The 19,302-nt window shown below is 41.8% G+C and overlaps 1 protein-coding gene across 2 annotated transcripts in view; it reads left to right on the top strand.

Annotated features, from left to right (window-relative positions):
- Positions 1–235: 235 nt before the first annotated feature.
- tpcn3 (two pore segment channel 3) overlaps positions 236–19,302 on the top strand; it is a 59,936-nt gene continuing 40,869 nt past the window's right edge. The window contains exons 1-5 of one of the 2 annotated variants that reach the window (XM_063072821.1): positions 236–1,104; positions 4,576–4,658; positions 9,929–10,043; positions 17,106–17,234; positions 19,028–19,144. In XM_063072821.1, the coding sequence (XP_062928891.1) occupies positions 1,006–1,104; positions 4,576–4,658; positions 9,929–10,043; positions 17,106–17,234; positions 19,028–19,144 (543 nt within the window). In that variant the 5' untranslated portion in view covers positions 236–1,005. Of the gene's footprint in view, positions 1,105–4,575; positions 4,659–9,928; positions 10,044–16,273; positions 16,361–17,105; positions 17,235–19,027; positions 19,145–19,302 lie in introns of those variants that run through there. The other variant, XM_063072830.1, reaches the window with a different exon arrangement.

Raw genomic sequence — 19,302 nt, 5'->3', positions numbered from 1 at the left:
CAGTAGCCAACCAAATCTACGCTAGTCAATTGGAGCAAAGCAGTTGGGGAAATCAGCAAATTACACTTCGGCAAAGCAAAACTTTGTTGAAATTTTATGATGGCATAAAAGAAAACGAGCGTCTTCCAAATCCGTTTAAGAACCAAACCCGATGTACTTTTCAGGGGCTCTGTGAGACGTTCGAAATCCACCGTTCCTAGTTTTTAACTCCAACGGCGATGAGAACGGGGGAGAAATAGGCTTGCTGTCGATCTAGATGTTACAGTTAAACAATCCTTAACCTCGATGTAAAACGCAGTGAAGTGTGTAAAAAAAACACTCCTAAAGCACTTTGAGCATAATTCTGGAGATTTGAACAGTGAGAAGTCCACGCGTGAACAAAGCGTGTGTTCGGATGCCACAATTCCGGACGGATAAAAGCCGGTTGGAAAAGGAAAGTCGGTCACCGGTGACCAATCCTCAATAAATCATTACTTTACACCAACGCACAAACTATTACCGCCAGGTCTCAGCCCCACATCTTGAAGAAGGAACATATCCCTTGTGTGGGAAAAAAAGCTTGCGACCAGCAACATATTTACTTGCACGTTCATTAATAACTAACGGAAGTAAAATTTGATGTAGTATCGGTAAAGCACCAACAAGGCTTTTCCAAGCTCTTCATCAACGTGAGTAGGGCGAAAAAGAGGAAATTAAGGATCCGCCGCCGTGTTTCCGCCCTTTTTTTGCCCCTTAGTCTATCACATGATTTTTAAAAAATAACTAGCTTACCTCGCATTTTAGCTGACAATATATAAAATACTTTCAAAAGGTTGTTATACAATGTTCCTGAATATAAAGTGCGGTCACGAGGAAAGGAAAATCTTTTTTGTTTTCAGAGACAGAAACCATAGTCAGCAAAAAGTAAGCCCCTCCGGCGGCAGTTTTTCCCTTCGACCAACCCGCCCGTGCTGGTGAGTTGGAACTCCCCTCGCTCCCGAGCCGGAGAGTGAAGGAGAACTCACCATGTCGCTCCCGGACCACATACTGCCCGCTGCCGCGGAACAACCGGAGAAACGCGGAGAAGAAAGGAGCGGGAAGTTGAAACCTTTTGTGGACGATGAGGTGAGCTCTCTCTCATTTACTGCGCTAAATTAACAGTGGTTATAACGAGTGAAACGTAAACCCGCGGCAAATGGTTTTTCTCTTCATGGTCTCTGCTTAACTTTTTTTCCCCTTTTGAAGTTTTCTATTGTGTAAAGTAACACACAATTTGAAAGAAATGTGTGTCTTTCAGATATAATCCACATCTTCATGTTATTCCCAACAAGAGCGGTTTTTCCCCTAAATTAGCGGCATAGCCCTACGTAAAGACAATGCGGTTTTTCGCCCAAGATGAATTTAGATGTTTTTGCCTCTCGCTTCACACTCAACCACTTCTTTTCTTCAACCATCACCCTTGTTTTCTGGCGAGCCCACTCTCTGCCCTCTATCCCCACCCCCTTTGATCTGGGGTGTGAACTCGTTGCCTTCTATTCCCCCCCCCCTCCTCCATTCACTATTCTGGGGGTCCACTGTCTGCCCGCCAACCTGTTCGCTCAGGATGCTGGACAATCAGCCTGTAGGTCTGAACTCAGATGGTAGCTTTATTCCCAATTTATCAACTGAAGTTTGAGTTTCTTTCTGATGGGAGCTGATGTCCTGTATTATCCTACAATATCTTCCCAACTGTATTGTTAGTCAAAGTACAGATAGTTTTAATGGATCAGCTAAATCTGGAATGGCCTGAAAGTTAGAATTAAAGGCTTGTTGGTGAATATTATTGCTTCAGTTCCTTGTAAAATCCACCATGTTTTTTTTAAAGTTCCCTTCAACTTAAACACAACTTGTAAGCAAAGTACTCTTTAGCTTCCAGATAGAAAAGTTTGTTTTGATGTGAACAGGTGATTAATTCTGTAAAAAAAAAATCCTTGAAATAATGCTGTATAAAATATTCAATGTAATATTCAAAATATTAAATGTAATAAAATATTCACACCCCACCCTTTCAGTCTATTTATTTATATATTTAATGAGATACAGCACAGAATAGGCCCTTCGAGATGTGCACACCCAGCAATCCCCGATTTAACACTAGGCTAATCATGGGACGATTTACAGTGACCAATTAACCTACTAACCGGTACGTCTTTGGACTGCAGAAGGAAACCTGAACACCCGGAAGAAACCCGTGCAGTCACGGGAAGAATGTACAAACTCCTTGCAGGCAGTGGTGGGAACTGAACACAAGTCACTGGTACTGTAAAGTGTGCTAAACACTATTCTACCATGCCTCCCAGTACTATCTTAATGTTATCTGTTGTGCAAGTGTGAGAAATACTTAATTTCTGTGTCTGGTGTTGGTTGTCTTCTCAATAGAATGCTGTCTTGACCCATTGATATCCTAGGAAATTGGGACTAGCTGAGGTGGACAACATGATCAACGTAGACTTATGAGGAGAAAGGGCTCATATCTGTGCTGTATTGCTGTGATTATTATCACGCAAAGATGTTTAATTTGGAAAGAGTCAATGGTTTTGAATACTTCCTCCAGTTAATGTAAAGCCTAGCTAACATTATCTTTGCACGTTCAAGTTTTTCTGCATTCTTTTTCTTCATCTCACAGCCTATTTTTAAAAGTCCCATTGATCACTTTTCATGTCAGGAAAAAAAACTGAATCAATTTAGTTTTGTCACAAAATTGCCTTTATGGAGAGCCACCTGACCTTTTAAATGTCAGTGTTCTTAGAATCGAGTCCAATTTTTTTATTCAATGAACAAATACCTGCATACTTTAGTTTCTGAATTCCATTAGGTTTTGCTTGGATATCTTGTCCATAAGGTGGGCAATATTGAATAAGGATGTCACTGGCAAATCAGGAATAGGATAGATTTTGCCATCTCAACCCTTGCTCTGGGGTTGGGTCAGCTAAGAGTAGTCGTAGTGTACCAGCTGGGCATTGACTTCAGGAAGGTGAAAGCAGCCTTTTTCCCTGACACAAAAAGTTCACGTACCTGTATGTTTCAATGGCGCTGAAGTTGAGTTTCAGGTTATGAGAAGCTTTGTTTCGTGTCGCAACTGTTGTTGCCAAAGCTTGCTAGAAATTGCAGAAAACAGTGAACACAGCTCAGTGTATCACAAAAATCGGTCTCGTCTCAATTGAGTCTGTCTATACCGCCTGCTCACTACCTTGGGAAAACAGCCAATATGATCAAAGATTTCTCCTTCACTGGTCATTCTCTCTCCTTCCCCCTTCCAACAAGCAGAGGTACTAAATTTTGAGAACATGTGCCACGATGTTCGAGGATATTTTCTATCTCACAGCTATGAGACTCTCATATGATAATTATGAACTGTTGACCTCCCTGGTCAGCTTGTCATGGACCTTGAACTTTATTTGTCTATCCGCATTGCACTCTCACTGCTAAATGTAACACTATGTTCTATGTTCTGTTATTGTGGAATGATCTGGCTGGATGTCATGCAGCTAAAACTTTTCAATCTACTTTGGTATAAGTGACAATAATAAACTCAATGTTTTAGGTAGCTCCACACACAACAGTAGTTAAATTGAACTTGTGGTCTAACAAAGTCCTGGACCCCACAGTCGAATGCCAAACTTATAGATCCTTAGGGCCATAGATATTGAGTGGAGACAACAGGATACCTGTTGAATGTTTTCCCCAACTAGGTTAGTCTGTGAGATTGCCAGTGTGAGCAAAAAAATTCACTTATTTTCCACTTCGTCATTCAAAGTCTTCTATTTATCTGAAACTTTTGAACAGCAGGTAAATTAATAGTTTCACGGAGCTTTGCAATAATTGGTACAAAACATTGGTGATCTTGTTACCATTATTTAAATTGCTGAGCAAAGGTAAGCCTGAAAGCTAATTTACTGTTTTGCCACAGTTTCAAAACTACCAAGAACCTTTGATCCAAGTTTGAGTGTTTTTTTTCTGGTTAAAATGCTATTACCAGCAAATTCAGTAGCTTTTAAAGCGGCTGTATTTCCTTACAGTGGTTATGCAAAGCAGAAGTTTTTCACTGTACCTCACTACATGTGACAATAATAAACTAATTTACCAAAACTTCTAAAGTACTGTAAGAATGCAGGTCTGTTTGCAAATGTGCTGTCAGGCAAGCGCCTTCCTACAAGAGTGGAGAATTACACGGTGGGTATTGAAAACATGACTTGTCAGATTTGCTTCCTTCCCATCGTAAGTTGTCAGCAGTTTTTGAAGGACGCTTGGTTCAGTGTTTAATGTACAGTTTCAAGCCATCATTGATGAAAGGCTGCCCCTTGAAGGGGTAGAGAAAAATTGATTTATAAATTTAAAGCCTTTTCATCAGAAGTAAGGCTTGGAAGTCTTGCATTTATAAAGCATCTTTCACTATCTCCAGACATCCCTATAGCTTTATAGTAAACTTGCCCTGAACTGTAGCCACCTCTGTAACCTATGAAATGAAATTCTTAAAAAAGCATAAGTTTCTTGGTAAATTATACAACGAATGACACATTTTCCTTTTAAAATCTCATTTCTGTTACAAATTAACAGCAACTTCAGCTTGCTGCGGCTTATGTTTCCGATGCTCAGTATAACAGAAACATCCAGTTTGAAACGTCACCAAAAGCAATCCGGTAAGTGTTTAATAATCCATTCTTTTGTCAGTGTAAATGGGTCTCAGGGCTTTTGTTCTTGTTGTTTTTGTAGAATTAAGAATTACAGATAAAGATACGACTTTCTCAGCTTAGCTGGGCCACGTGAACGTCTATCACATAAAATTTAATCCATGAATGCAGTGGAAAAGGAAACAAATAAAATGAGGAAGTTTCATAGAAAGCATTGTTAGGATCTGAGATATACTACTTGAGGACGGTGGAAACAGATTAAATAGTCCACGCCCAAAACATCGACTGTTTATTTGTCTCTGTGGATGCTGCCTAACCTGCTGAGTTCCTCCGGCATTTTGTGTCCATTGGATTTCCAGCATCTGCAGGATCCTCTGTGCGGTGGTGTGCACCAACTCGGCTCAACACACCTATTAGAAAGACTAGCTGAAACTGGACACACTGGGGGCTGTGGTAGAACAAAGGACCCTACAGAAAATCCTGGCAATACTCAACAATATTTCTTACCCTTTGCATGCTACCTTGGCTGAACAGAGGAGCACTTTTAGTAACAGGCAAAGACAACCACCTTGCTCCAAAGAGCGCTGTATGAGGTCATTCTTACCCTCGGCCATTAGGCTCTATAATGAGTCAACCTATAGCCGGGGAGGTGAAGACCCTCCTCCTGTCAGACTGTTTGTGGTAACTTATTTTTTATTCATTCTTCTTCTCTTCTAGTAATTATATCTGTGCACTTGTAATGCTACTGTGACACTATAATTTCCTTTGAGATTAATATATCTATCGATTCATGTTTATTATTCACCTCCGCCTGGTTTCCTTTTCCCTTTGTTCATCCTATCACCTGGTAGCACTCACATCGACGGTGATGAAATGCTTTGAGAGGTTGGTTATGACTAGACTGAACTCCTGCCTCAGTAAGGACCTGGACCCATTGCAATTTGCCTATCATCACAATAGGTCAACAGCAGATGCAATCTCCATGGCTCTTTTCACAGCTTTAGACCACCTAGATAACACGAACACCCACATCAAGATGCTGTTCATCGACTGTAGCTCAGCATTTAATACCATCATTCCCACAATCCTGACTGAGAAGTTGCAGAACCTGGGCCTCTGTACCTCCCTCTGTAATTGGATCCTCAACTTCCTAAATGGAAGACCACAGTCTGTGCGGATTGGTGATAACGTATCCTCTTCGCTAACAATCAACACTAGCGCACCTCAGGGATGTGTGCTTAGCCCACTGCTCTACTCTCTGTATACACATGACTGTGTGGCTAGGCATAGCTCAAATACCATCTATAAATTTGCTGACGTTACACCCATTGTTGGTAGAATCTCAGGTGGTGACGAGAGGGCATACAGGAGTGAGATATGCCAACTAATGGAGTGGTGCCACAGCAACAACCTGGCACTCAACGTCAGTAAGAGAAAAGAGCTGGTTGTGGACTTCAGGAAGGGTAAGACAAAGGAACACATACTAATCCTCATAGAGGGATCAAGCGGAGAGAGTGAGCAGCTTCAAGTTCCTGGGTGTCAAGATCTCTGAGGACTTAACCTGGTCCCAACATATTGATGTAGTCATAAAGAAGGCAAGACAGCAGCTATATTTTATTAGGAGTTTGAAGCGATTTGGCATGTCAACAAATACGCCCAAAAACTTCCATAATTGTACTGTGGAGAGCATTCTGACAGGCTGCATCACTGTCTGGTATGGAGGGGCTACTGCACAGGACCGAAAGAAGCTGCAGAAGGTTGTAAATCTAGTCAGCTCCATCTTGGGCACTAACCTACAAAGTACCCAGGACATCTTTAGGAAGCAGTGTCTCAGAAAGGAGCGTCCATTATTAAGGACCTCCAGCACCCAGGGCATGCCCTTTTCTCACTGTTACCATCAGGTAGGAGATACAGAAGCCTGAAGGCACACACTCAGCGATTCAGGAACAGCTTCTTCCCCTCTGCCATCTGTTTCCTAAATGGGCATTGAAGCTTTGGACACTACCTCACCTTTTTTTAATATACAGTATTTCTGTCTTTGCACATTTTTAAATAATCTATTCAATATACGTAATTGATTTACTTGTTTATTATTATGTTTTATTTTATTTATTTTTTTCTCTCTCTCTCTTTCTGCTAGATTATGTACTGCATTGAACTACTGCTGCTGAGTTAACAAGTTTCATGTCAAACGTTGGTGATAATCAACCTGATTCTGATTCCACTATCCTACCTTGTTGAATGTGCCTATTTCCCCTCCCCATGTGACTCCACCTATCATCTTCTGGTGACTGTCCCACCGTCTCCTACCCTTACAGGCTCCATTTGCTTATTATCTCCTTCCCAAATGATTGCCTATCATCTACCACGCTCTATCTGAGCCCTTAAACACTGCGTGAACCACGATCTTTCCTACACAAAGTTCAAAGTAAATGTATTAACAAAGTATGTATATGCCACCGTATACTACCCTGAGATTTATTTTCTTTCAGGCATTCTCAGTAGATACGAAGAAACACAATAGAATCAGTGAAAAACTACGCACAAAGGCAGTCAAAAAAACCAATGTGCAAAGGACGAAAAACTGTGCAAATACAAAATAAGCAAATAATAGTAAATAAGTAATATTGAGAGCATGAGTTGTAGAGTCCTTGAAAACAGGTCAATAGGTTGTGGAATCAGTTCAGTATTGAGGTGAGTGAAATTATCCATGCTAGTTTGGGAGCTTGACGGTGGAAGGGTAATAGCTGTTCCTGAACCTGGTGGTGTGGGACCTAAGGCTCCTGTACTCCTTCCCAACAGGAGCAGTTAAAAGAGAGTATAACCTAGATGGTGAGTGTCTTTGATGATGTATACTGCTTTCTTATGGCAGCACTCCCATGTAGAAGTGCTCAATGGTAAGGAGGGCTTTTCCTGTGATGCACTTGGTTATATCATCTACTTTTTGTAGGCTTTTCCATTCAAGGACATTCGTGTTTCCATACCAGGTGGTGGTGCAACCAGTAAGGATGCTCTCCACTGTGTACCTGTAGACGTTTGTCAAAGTTTTAAATGATATGCTGAATCTTCGCAAACTTCTAAGAAAGTAGAGGCGCTGCTGTGTCTTCTTTGTAATAGTAGTAACATGTTGGATCCAGGATAGGTCCTCTGAAATGTTAGCACCAAGGAATTTAAAGTTACTAACTGTCTCCACCTCTGATCCCCTGATGACGATCGGCTCATGGACCTCTGCTTTCCTCCTCCTGAAATCAATAACCAGCTCCTTGATATTGCTGACATGGGCGGTGGGTTCCTACTCTTCGGAACTCCGGGAGTGGCTTGGGAGATGTATGCCTTCGGGGTGCGGCCCTGTAGCTGACCCGCTTCCTCGCCGATGTTGCTAAATGAAGCGTCACAGGAGATCAAAACATTTGAGACGGCGGGCGAGGCCGGCGGAGACCTCCTCAGTCCTCGTTGGGGGGGGTGGGGGGATCTCAAATAAGCCATGCTGCAGACTGTAACATCAAAATGGTGAGTTGTTGGCGTCCCCTCTCACTGTGGCAGGAGCAATATCTCCTTCGTTGCTGAGAGAGAGGGCCTGTTGAGACGTTGAAGTAGTGAGATGGACTCTAGATCATGTTCTCTGGGAGCTTACTATTGCTTGTATGGTCGGTGGTGGTGGGGGCTGATGCTTTGTACTGAAACTAGTGGGGGAAAGGAGGGGTTAATGTTTTGCTGCAGCTTGTGCATGGGGGGAGTAGGGGGCTTTGGGGTTCAAACTTTTTTCTGTCAGTCATCCTTTGGGTTTTTTTTCATGGATGTCTGTGAAGAGCAATGACTTTGGGTCATATACTGCTTGCATTTTCTGACATTAAATTGAAGTGAAAGGTTGTTGCTGTGGCATTATTCACCCATATCTTCAATCTCCCTCCTGTATGCTGATTGGTCGCCACCTTTGACTCTGCCAACAACAGTTGTGTCGTCAGCAAACTTGAATATGGCATTGGAGCTGTGCTTAGCCTCTCTTTCGTAAGTGTAAAGCGAGTAGAGCAAGGGACCAAACACACAGCCTTGTGGTGCACCTGTGCTGATGGGGATTATGAAGGAGATGTTGTTGCCAGCTTGAACTGACTCGCGTCTGCAAGTGAGGAAATTAAGGATCCAGTTACACAAGGAGGGATCGAAGCCAAGGTCTCGGAGCAGATTGGTTATTTTTGAGGGGTTGATAGTATTGAACGTTGGGCTGTACTCAATGAAGAGCAACTGTTATGTGCATCTTTGCTAACCAGATGTCCCAGGGTTGAGTGAAGAGCCAATGAAATGGCGTCTGCTGTTGACCTGTTGTGGTGGTACATAAATTGGAGTGGATCCAAGTCACTCCTTGGGCAGGAGTTGATAAGTTTCATCACCAACCTCTCAAAGCTCTTCATCACAGTGGATGAAAGTGCTACTGGATGATAGTCATTGCACACTGGGTAGTTTCCCTTCAGTCCCGATGCAGAGTCCCAAGCTGAAGCATTGACTTGGAAGTTCTACCTCCACAGGGCTGCTGAGCTCCTGCAGCTTTCTGTTTTTGTTCTAGATTCCAACATCTCAGTCATTTTTGTCTTGAGTGTAAAAAGTGTTGGCTTCATTTGTGGAGAGTACAATTCATTTGGGAAGGAAAAGCACATTAAACAAATCTGATGGGGTAGAGCAGCCTGGAAATTTTACAGAATTAAGAAATGTTGGCTTGAGCCTGAATACTCATATGCTACAACCTGACACTGAGTGATGTGAGTCGGTATTATATGCATTATCATCATTCAGAGTGGTGAGGAATATGGTTTTATTTTTCAGAATCAGGTTTAGGTTTACTATTACTGACATAAGTCATGAAACTTGTTGTCTTATGTCAGCAATACAGTGTGAGAGATAAAAGAGTGCAAAAGGGGAATAGTTCATGGACCTTTGAGAAATCTGAGGGAATGAAGCTGTTCCTAAAATGCTGTGTGGATCTTCAGTCTCCTGCACTCCCTCCCTATTGGTGGTGATGAGAAGAGGGCATGTCCAGAATGGTGCTTAGTGATGGGTGTCATCTACTTGAGGTACTGCCTTTAGATGGTGGGGTAGGCTGTGGGTTGTGCCGGCTGAGTCTACAGCCCTCTGCAGTCTCTCTTGATCCTGTACATTGGAGCTTCCATACCAGGCATTACCAGTCACTGACCACTGGGGTTTCTTTATTCAGAAAAAGTGCATGTGATTCATTCCTTTCACATTATAAACATTACTAACTTTAAGAACCTTTGTCTTCCCCACAGATTCTACAAATTGTATAATCATTGGTCTACACGGGGTGTCACCTACTTTTTTATTCTTGTGGACCTTTTTCTTGGCCTGTTTGAGGACCCTGCCGTCTATTTACTGCCACTTTGGGTAAGTTCCTTCCCTCGTCTGTGTGCGACTGAAAATTGATCTTTTAGGAATTCCAGAACCACGTACAATTCTTGTTGTGTCGCTCCAGCAATGAAAAAGTTGCCTTGCTGCAGGCTACAGCAGCGTTTTGGTTACATTACTGAGCAAGTACATTAAAGGCCTGTTCTAAAGATCAGGACCCCTGCACTTCCCACAAAGACCAATATCAGCTCAAAGGGGCTGGATCTAGCTTTCCGAGCTGATATTGTGCAAAGTTTTGGTACTGGGCACTGAACTGAATAATCTCAGACAGCCAGTCTTTTCAGTTTGTATCACATCTGCTTTTCAGCCTAAAAGACTAAAAGGATGGCATGGTAGTATTGGTTAGCATAATGCTGTACAGCACTAGTGACTGGAAGATCAGCATTCAATTCCCACCACTGACTGCAAAGAGTTTGTATGTTCTCTCTGTAACCGTGTGGGATTCCTCCTGGTGCTCTGGTTTCCTCCCACAGTCCAAAGACATATTAGTTAGCCTTGGTAAATTGTGGATGCGCGCTATGTTGATGCCAAAAACATGGCGACACCTGTGAACTGCACTACCCCTGCCAACCAGTGCGTTCCTTGGATTGTGTTGGTCATTGACGTACATGGCACATTTCACTGCACGTTTCAAAGTACGTGTGACAAATAAAGCTAATCTTATCTAAATGTTAGCTAATGTTAACTAAAATAGATGTCGTTAATGGCGGACCATATAACTACCAGACACTTAAAAAAATCCACTCATTAGAACATAGAACATAAAAATCTACAGCACATTACAGGCCCTTCAGCCCACAATGTTGTGCCAACCATGTAACTTATTCTAGAAGCTGCCTAGAATTTCCCTACCACATAGCCCTCTATTTTTCTAAGCTCCTTGTACCTATCTAAGAGTCTTTTAAAAGACCCTATTGTATCCGTCTCTACTATCATCGCTGGCAGTGCATTCCACCCACCCCCCACTCTCTGTGTCAAAAACTTACCCCTGACATCCCACACAATCAATACCTCTCATCTTATACACCTCTATCAGGTCACCTCTCATCCTCTGTCACTCCAAGGAGAAAAGGCCAAGTTCACTCAACCTATTCTGATAAGGCATGCTCTCCAATCCAGGCAACATCCTTGTAAATCTCCTCTGCACCCTCTCTATAGCATCCGCATCCTTCCTGTAATGAGGTGACCAAAGCTGAACACAGTACACCAAATGGGGTCTAACTAAGGTCTTATATAGCTGTAACATTACCTCACGGCTCTTGAACTCAGTTCCATGGTTGATGAAGGCCAACACACCATATGCCTTCTTAACAACACTGTCAACCTGCACAGCAGCTTTGAGTGTCCTGTGGATACGAACCCCGAGATCTCACTGATCTGCAACACTGCCAGGAGTCTTACCATTAATATTATATTCTGTCTTCAAAGTTGACCTACCAGAATGAACCACTTCACACTTATCTGGGTTGAACTCCATCTCAGCCCAGTTTTGCACCCTATCATTATCCCACTGTAACCTCTGGCAACCCTCCAGACTATCCACAACACCCCCAACTTTTGCATCATCAGCAAACTTACCAACCCACCCTTCCACTTCCTCATCCAGGTCATTTGTATATAAAAAAAATCACAAAAAGGAGGGGGTCCCAGAACAGAACCCTGTGGGATTTGTCATTGGCAGATTTCCCTCTCTGAATTGGTATCTGTAGCTGGCCTGATCTTCATTTGGCCCCAGGCTACTGTAGAATGAATCGTTGTAGAAAGCTCTTTGGATAAGCAATTGGATAGGAAAGGTTGAAAGGGAAGCAAACAAGTGAGACTAGCTTAGGTGGGCACCATGATGGCATGGACCAGTCTTGCCATGCTATATGACCCGATGACTCTACGGTAATGAGGTGGCCATGAATGTGACTTTGCCAGAATCAGGCTTATTATCTTAAACTTATTTTGTGAAATTTGTTGTTTGGCAGTGCAATATATAAAAATCACCATAATTACACATAGAATATATTAAAATAAGTAAGCAGTGCACAGAAGAGTCGAAGTTAGCACAATGGTTTACAGTACAGTTGACCCAGGTTCAATCCCAGCTGCTGCCTTTAAAGAGTTTGTACCTTCTCCCTGTGACTGTTTCCTCTGGGTGCTCTGGTTTCCTCCCACAGTCCAAAAGACCTATCAGTAGGAAGGTTAATTGGTCATTGTAAATTGTCCTGTGATTGGGCTTGGATTAAATTGGGGGGTTGCTGGGCAGCGTGGCTCAAAGGGGCTGTTCGGTGCTGTATGTCAATAAATAGATAAATAGGAAGAGTGAAATAGTGAGGTAGTGTTCATTGATCCATGGACTGTTCAGAAATCTGACGGTGGAGAGAAAGAAGCTGGACCCTGCCTTCTTGAGGCATTGCTTTTTGAAGATGTCCTCGATGCTGGGGAGGCTAGTGCTCATGATGGCGCTGGCTGAGTTTACAACCCTCAGCAGCTGCTCCTCATCCTGTGCAGTGGCACCTATACATCAGATGGTGATGCTACCAATTCGAATGCTGTCCACGATGCACCTGTAGAAATTTGCAAGAGCCTTTGATGACGAAATAAAAATGCATTTTGCATCATGAGTCTTCGTAACTTTCTTCATTGAAGTTTATTGAAAGTAGCCTGTTGAATAATTTTAAGGCAATTGTAAATAGATATTTGGCAAGCAGGGAATTGTAGATTGATATGCAGAGTGAGGTCACTTATGATCTTATTTAAAAGGAACAATGATGTGGAAACCTCGTGTTAAACAAGGAGAACCCCCTGGTTTGGAATATCCCTGCCTGGAAAATATAATTATCAGATGTCTTGGAGAGGAAGTGACAGGAATAAATGAGAGATTTTCTATTGCAGTTTGTGGAGATAATTTTAAACTGAATGAATAAATGGAATGTAATTGTTCTCTGAAATGAGTTGTTATTACATTTTGGAATATACAGTGCATAAAGCTCACAGGGGTTGAGAGTACAAATAGATGCTGAAATGGGATATCATGATAAATTGTGTTAATGCCTAGGGCTCCAACTGTTTAAAACATATACATCAGTGATTTGGGTAAAGGAACCAATAACATGAAACATTGTAGGAATGGGATTTGAGGAAAATACGAAAGGTTTCAATATGATTTTTACTTATTGAGATACAGTGTGGAATAGGCCCCTCGGCCCTTCGAGCCCGACACTCAGCAACCCCTGATTTAATCCTAGCCTAATCACGGGACAATTTACAATGACCAATTAACCTAGTAGCCAGTACATCTTTGGACTGTGGGAGGAAACTGGAGCGCTTGGAGAAATCTCACGGGGCGGAAGTACCACAGATTGATTGAATGGACGATTATTTGTAGGTGCAATATAAAGTGGATAAATGTGAAGTTGACCACTTTGGGAGGAAAACCAGAATTGCAGAACATTATTTAAACTGAACAGATTGGGAACTGCTGAAGTACAAAAGGACAAAGGATACTTTTCATCACTGGTCACTGGGGAATAAAATGTGCGTGTACAACAAGCAGTTAAAGTGCCAAATAATATTTTAGTGTTCATTACAAGAGCTTTCAGTACAGAAGCAAAGTTATCTTATGACAATTGTACAGGATCCTGGTGAGACCAGGCCTGGGTCTTGTGTGTAGTTTTAATCCTTTCCCTAAAAATACAGGCGTGATTATCTAAAGATTCACTAGACTGATTCCTGGAGTTTGGAGAAGTCAGTCTGGCTGGGTCTGTATTCACTAGAATTTTGAAGAATTAAAGGAAATCCCACTGAAACATACAAATTCTGTCAGGGTTAGGTTAGATGGGTTGTGGAGAGAATATTTCTCCCACTGTTTTCAGACAGAAGGACACAGGGTCTGATATGTGGTGAGACCTTTATTGAATGAGATCAGAAATCTCTTCTCTGAGTGTGCTGTACCCGTGGAAAGTCCTTACCACAGGATGGTGAAGAGTAAATCAATATGTGTGTGTTTAAAGGGGAGAGATAGTTCTCAGTGCACAGAATACTGAGGGATATAGGGAGAGCATGGAAATAAAGTACAGGGTTGACCATGATTATAGTGAAAGGCTCAAAGATTTGAATGACCTACTCATGCTCCTGTTTCTCTTTCAAAAGCTTTCAAAGTAAATTTATTATCAAAGTACTATATTCAAACCTGAGATTCATTGTCTTGTGGGCATACTCAATAAATCCATACAATAATAACCACACCGACTTGGGTGTCCAACCAGTGTGCAAAAGACAACAAACTGTGCACATACTAAAAGAAAGAAATAACAATTAATAAATAAGCAATAAATATTGAGAACATGAGATGAAGAGTCCTTGAAAGTGGGAACATTACAATGATGGGGCAAGCGAAGCTGAGTGAAGTTGTCTCCTTTGGTTCAGGAGTCTGATGGTTGAGGGGTAATAACTGTTCCTGATCCCAGTGGTGCGAGTCCTAAGGCTCATCTTGCTGTTGGCAGGAAAAAGGTCTTTCATGTTGTATACTAAACATTTTTCCTTCTGGTGTTTAACAGTCATGGAACCAGGGAGTTGTATGGTAAAGAAATGGGTTTGCTTGTGTTCCTTGTCCGTGCTGGCTGTGATGCTCATCTACGCTAATCCTATTTTGCCCACATATGGGCTGTGTCTCTCTACATCTTTCCTATCTATGTACCTGTACAAATGCCTTTCTAAATGTTGTAATTGTATTTCTTTCTCCCATTTCCTCTGGCAGTGGGTTCTAGATAGACACCAGTCTCTTAACTCTTCTTTAAATTTCAGATCTCCTTTAATTTTTTCCCCTCTCACCTTCAAAGTGTGTCATCTAGTTCTGGACACTCCTGTCCTGGAAAAAAAAAGTCTCTGACTATCTGTCTCTCTGATTGAGTCTCCTCATAATATATAAACCTCTGCAAGGTCACCCCTCAGGCTCCTATGTTCCAGCGGGAAGAAAACACAGCTTACATAATCTGTCCTTATCATTACAGCCCTTCGCTCCAGGTAACCCTGATGAATCTTTTCTGCATTCTCTCTATTGCTACCATATCATTTTTGTAGTGTGGTGAGCAGAACAATGTACGATATCCTTAACAGAGGTACAGTCGACGTTTCAGGCTGAGACCCTTCGTCAGGACTAACAGAAGGAAGAGTTCAGTTAGTCCTGACGAAGGGTCTCGGCCTGAAACGTCGACTGTACCTCTTCCTAGAGATGCTGCCTGGCCTGCTGCGTTCACCAGCAACTTTGATGTGTGTTGCTTGAATTTCCAGCATCTGCAGAATTCCTGTTGTTTACGATATCCTTAAATGCAGTCTTTGTTCACGAGGATTTAGAAGGTAAGAAGTCCTATTGAAATGTGCAAAGTTCTGTCAGGACAATATAGCAGGCGGCAGAGAGAATAGATGCGGACTAACCAATGTTTTGTTGAAGTCTATTGATTCATATGATATTTTTGTGTTTGGACTCTGGACGATGGATTGGAACTCCCATTAATGTCTGACTTTGTGCACACAGTAAAGGCCCTTTGCATTTTGGAATTGAGATGTATGTTAATTTATCAGGAAATTTTCCAAAAATATTCTTTGATATTCCCAGTCCCTGAGAGGAAAATATACACTGACAATCTGTTTCCTGACCACAAAACAGAGGAAGGATTGAATCTCAGTCATGTCACCTTTGGACCTATTAAGATCTAGAACTTTAAAGCCAGCTTTTCCTCCAGATGTGAGCTCAGCATTGAGTCATCCTTCTTTTACGCAGGTCAGAGGCCAATGGCAACTTGTGTAGCTGAAGCTCTGCCTGTCTCTTTGTGGCATACCTGGAACAGTCTTTGTTTCAATCCTAATTAAACATCTTTCTTGTTTATTGGGAACTGCATCATTGCTGTTTCCTGCACTAAAACAGAACTTAATAAGTTTATTGCTCCAGCTGCTGGTTTCCACCATGTTCACTTGCTTTGTTTCTGAATCTTCCATGCTCTTTATAGATCATGCTATCCTCATTTCTGAGGATAAATAAGCAACAGACATCCAAAGACACTTGTCGCTATCAGAACCATACCACCCCCCCCACCCTTTCTGGTAGAGGTATCATTCCTTCACAACACCCCCCCCTGCCCCCACTCCTGTGAGGGGCGTGGCTTATTCTGCCTGTCAGTTGGTTAGTTAGTTGGTTAGTTTAGGAACTGCAGCTGCTTTACCATTGGTTAGCTGCTTGGTGTCCAGCTTCAAATATCCCAGGTATAAAATAGCATGTGGAAAAGGCTTTCCCTCTCTTCCTTTTGTTTAAGGCAAGTGGTGCACATAACTATTGGGAAGGTATGCTCTGCGCGTGCTTTTAACTAAGTATGTTTGTTGAATATTCAGCTGTGTAGTTTCTGTAACTTGGAGCATGACTGTTTGGTTGAATTGCTACTGTTTGTAAATAAATGATTAATATACCTATTCCCAGTCAGTGTTTTCACTCGCCAGACCTGCGAGCCTGATAAAACATTACGCCTTCACCTCCTCTGTCTCTATCATCTCTGTTCTGATGACAATCTATCTCCTTCCTACCCATAGTTGCTTCTTCTGTGATGGTTTAGAGTCCCAACTGCATCGCATTTATTTTTTATAAGAGTTCACTGAGCCCTCACCTGCATCGCATTTATTTTTTATGAGAGTTCACTGAGCCCTCACCTGCATCGCATTTATTTCTTGCACCTCTTTTCTTTTATCTCTCCTCTGATTTATCGTTGGTCATGGGCAGCTTCCTTCTCAAATATTTTTGCTTTTCTTATTTTCTAACAACCTTCGCCTTTTTGTGGTTGTACTTTAACAGAGCAAACATGCGCAAATAATATTTGTCTCCAGTTCAATTAGTTTTGTTTGGTTTCAAAAACTACTACTTTAAAGCACAAATTATCAAATGCTGTAAATGTCTTGACAGTGGTTTTATCAATTTGGGACCTTCAATGACATCTTTTTGTAAGATATTCAATTCCCAGAGTTACCACTTTCAATAATTTATCACTTGCTTCTTTTTGAACTTGACAGGTTACTTCAACCGTAGAATTTATTTGTCTGCTGATGTTTACCATTCGACTCTGGCATTTCTCAAAAGTCACTCCCACAAAAGTGTTTTGGAAAGATGCAAAGAACATCTGTGTTATTGTTGGCATATTGGTGAGTGTATAAATTGAATAAACTTGCAGGATTTTTACTAGTTAGGCATTCCCAACCTTTTTTATGCCATGGACACCTACCATTAACCCAGGTTGGGAATCCCTGATCTAGGTAATCAGCAGTCTGGGAATCAATGTATCAGGATATGGAGCAATGTAAGCAAAAGACGCTCCTTTGTCAATGATAGCAGGAGAAGTTTTTCCTGAATGCAGGTGAATCAGCGCCAAAACAAATGACCTGTTTTTTCAGCCTTTTGTTGTTTGTTGGATCTTGTTTTAATCACGTCGATTGTCATGTTTACCAATGCGTCAGAGAAAGAGTTAAATTTACCACGAGTCATATTCGACTGCCCCTTGGTTTGTGCAGAAATGTGTAATGCAACATGAAGATTTTAAGACAAAATGGTGTTAGTTGGAAATGTGGGAACATTTTGAGAGTGTTAAATTGTACCCGTGTTGGCGCGTGGCCAAGTAGTTAAGGCGTCGGTCTAGTTGATCTGAAGGTTGCTAGTTCGAGCCCCAGCTGAGGCAGCGTGTTGTGTCCTTGAGCAAGACACTTAACCACACATTGCTCTGTGATGACACCGGTGCCAAGCTGTATTGGCCCTAGTGCCCTTGCCTTGGACAACATCAGTGGTGTGGAGAAGGGAGACTTGCAGCATGGGCAACTGCCGGTCTCCCATACAACCTTGCCCAGGCCCGCGCCCTGGAAACCTTCCAAGGCGCAAATACATGGTCTCACGAGACTAACGAATGCCTATTAAATAGTACCCGTTCACAGCCTTGAGAGTAGATAATGATTCAGAGGTCCAATTTAATGTCAGAGAAATGTATACAACATACGTCCTGAAATGCTTTTAACAACATGCTTGTCTGAGAAAGGGAAAAAGATGTGCAGCTACCACCTGGTACCATACCATGAGAAAGTAGTAGGGTAAGTGGTTTCAAGGGTATACGTATATAAAAAGGGGCAACCTTCTGTGCTGGGGTACTCTCATTTTGGATGGCAGTCACAACCAGATGAAAGGCAAAGATTTTGAGAGAGAGAGAATGGTGGACATAGCTGTTCGAACAGCTGGGATTCCTTCCAGCATTATGTCGATCAGTTTAATGAGCGGTTGATAACAGTTCATTGTATTCTGTCAGTCTGTAGTCTTTGAAGTGGCTAATGAGCAGTTTTCATATCATCCAAATAAAATGCTATCTTTACAATTTTCGACACGTACACGTATTCGCAAATAAAGGACTTATTCTTACTTCAGAAAAGAACAAGGATCAAATATTAAAATATATTTGTTACATTTGGCTGTGTTTACAAAACAGAATAAATGCATTTATTAAAGGATTTGTAACGCAACATAATGTGCTTCTTAAAATGCTTATCTGAAGCTAATGGCTGCAGGTGGCTTAATGATAACTGAGATTCCACTTTCCCAATTTCTCTCTTTGATTTATTTAAACCTTTTGAAAAATTTTTTTGTTTGATGTTCTGCATTTCTTTTTGTTGCCTTTCTTCCCTTCTCCTCCATGCTCCATTCCCTTTATGTCCCTAGCACACTCCTCAACTCCCTCGAGTGTCACAACACTTGAGCTGCCTGCATCCCAGTGCATGCATTTTCCATCGGGAGGATAATATGAAGTTATTTATCCTTGTGTAACCCTAATTTTTATGTCTTTTCCTGCTCCATACTACTTTATGCCAGGCTCCTGCAAGTTTCTGAATTGAGTTCTAATGTGATTTGCATTAACTGTCTGAAGTCATTGTTTCTAAAATGATCCATTGTCCACTTACAGCTCACATCAGTGGATATGATTGTATACTTGGTTTTAGTAGAAAACGGATATCCTGCAGTCAGGTGGTCAAGAGTCTTGAGACCACTATTTTGTGTAAACTTCACTGAAAGTCGTCAGGTGAGCTTTATTTATTATCTGATTAAATGCCCTGGTAATAACCAGTTTAACTGTCATAAGATATAGGTGTTTTTGAGACCCAGCTGTTATTCCCTGTCCCTAATTGCCCTCGAGAAGATAGTGTGAGATGCCCCTTGAACTGCTGTAAAATTTCTGAT

This window comes from Mobula hypostoma, chromosome 2 (genome assembly GCF_963921235.1).
Source record: "Mobula hypostoma chromosome 2, sMobHyp1.1, whole genome shotgun sequence".
Classification (NCBI taxonomy): Eukaryota; Metazoa; Chordata; class Chondrichthyes; order Myliobatiformes; family Myliobatidae; genus Mobula; species Mobula hypostoma.
This window is presented reverse-complemented; position numbering and strand designations above follow the sequence as displayed.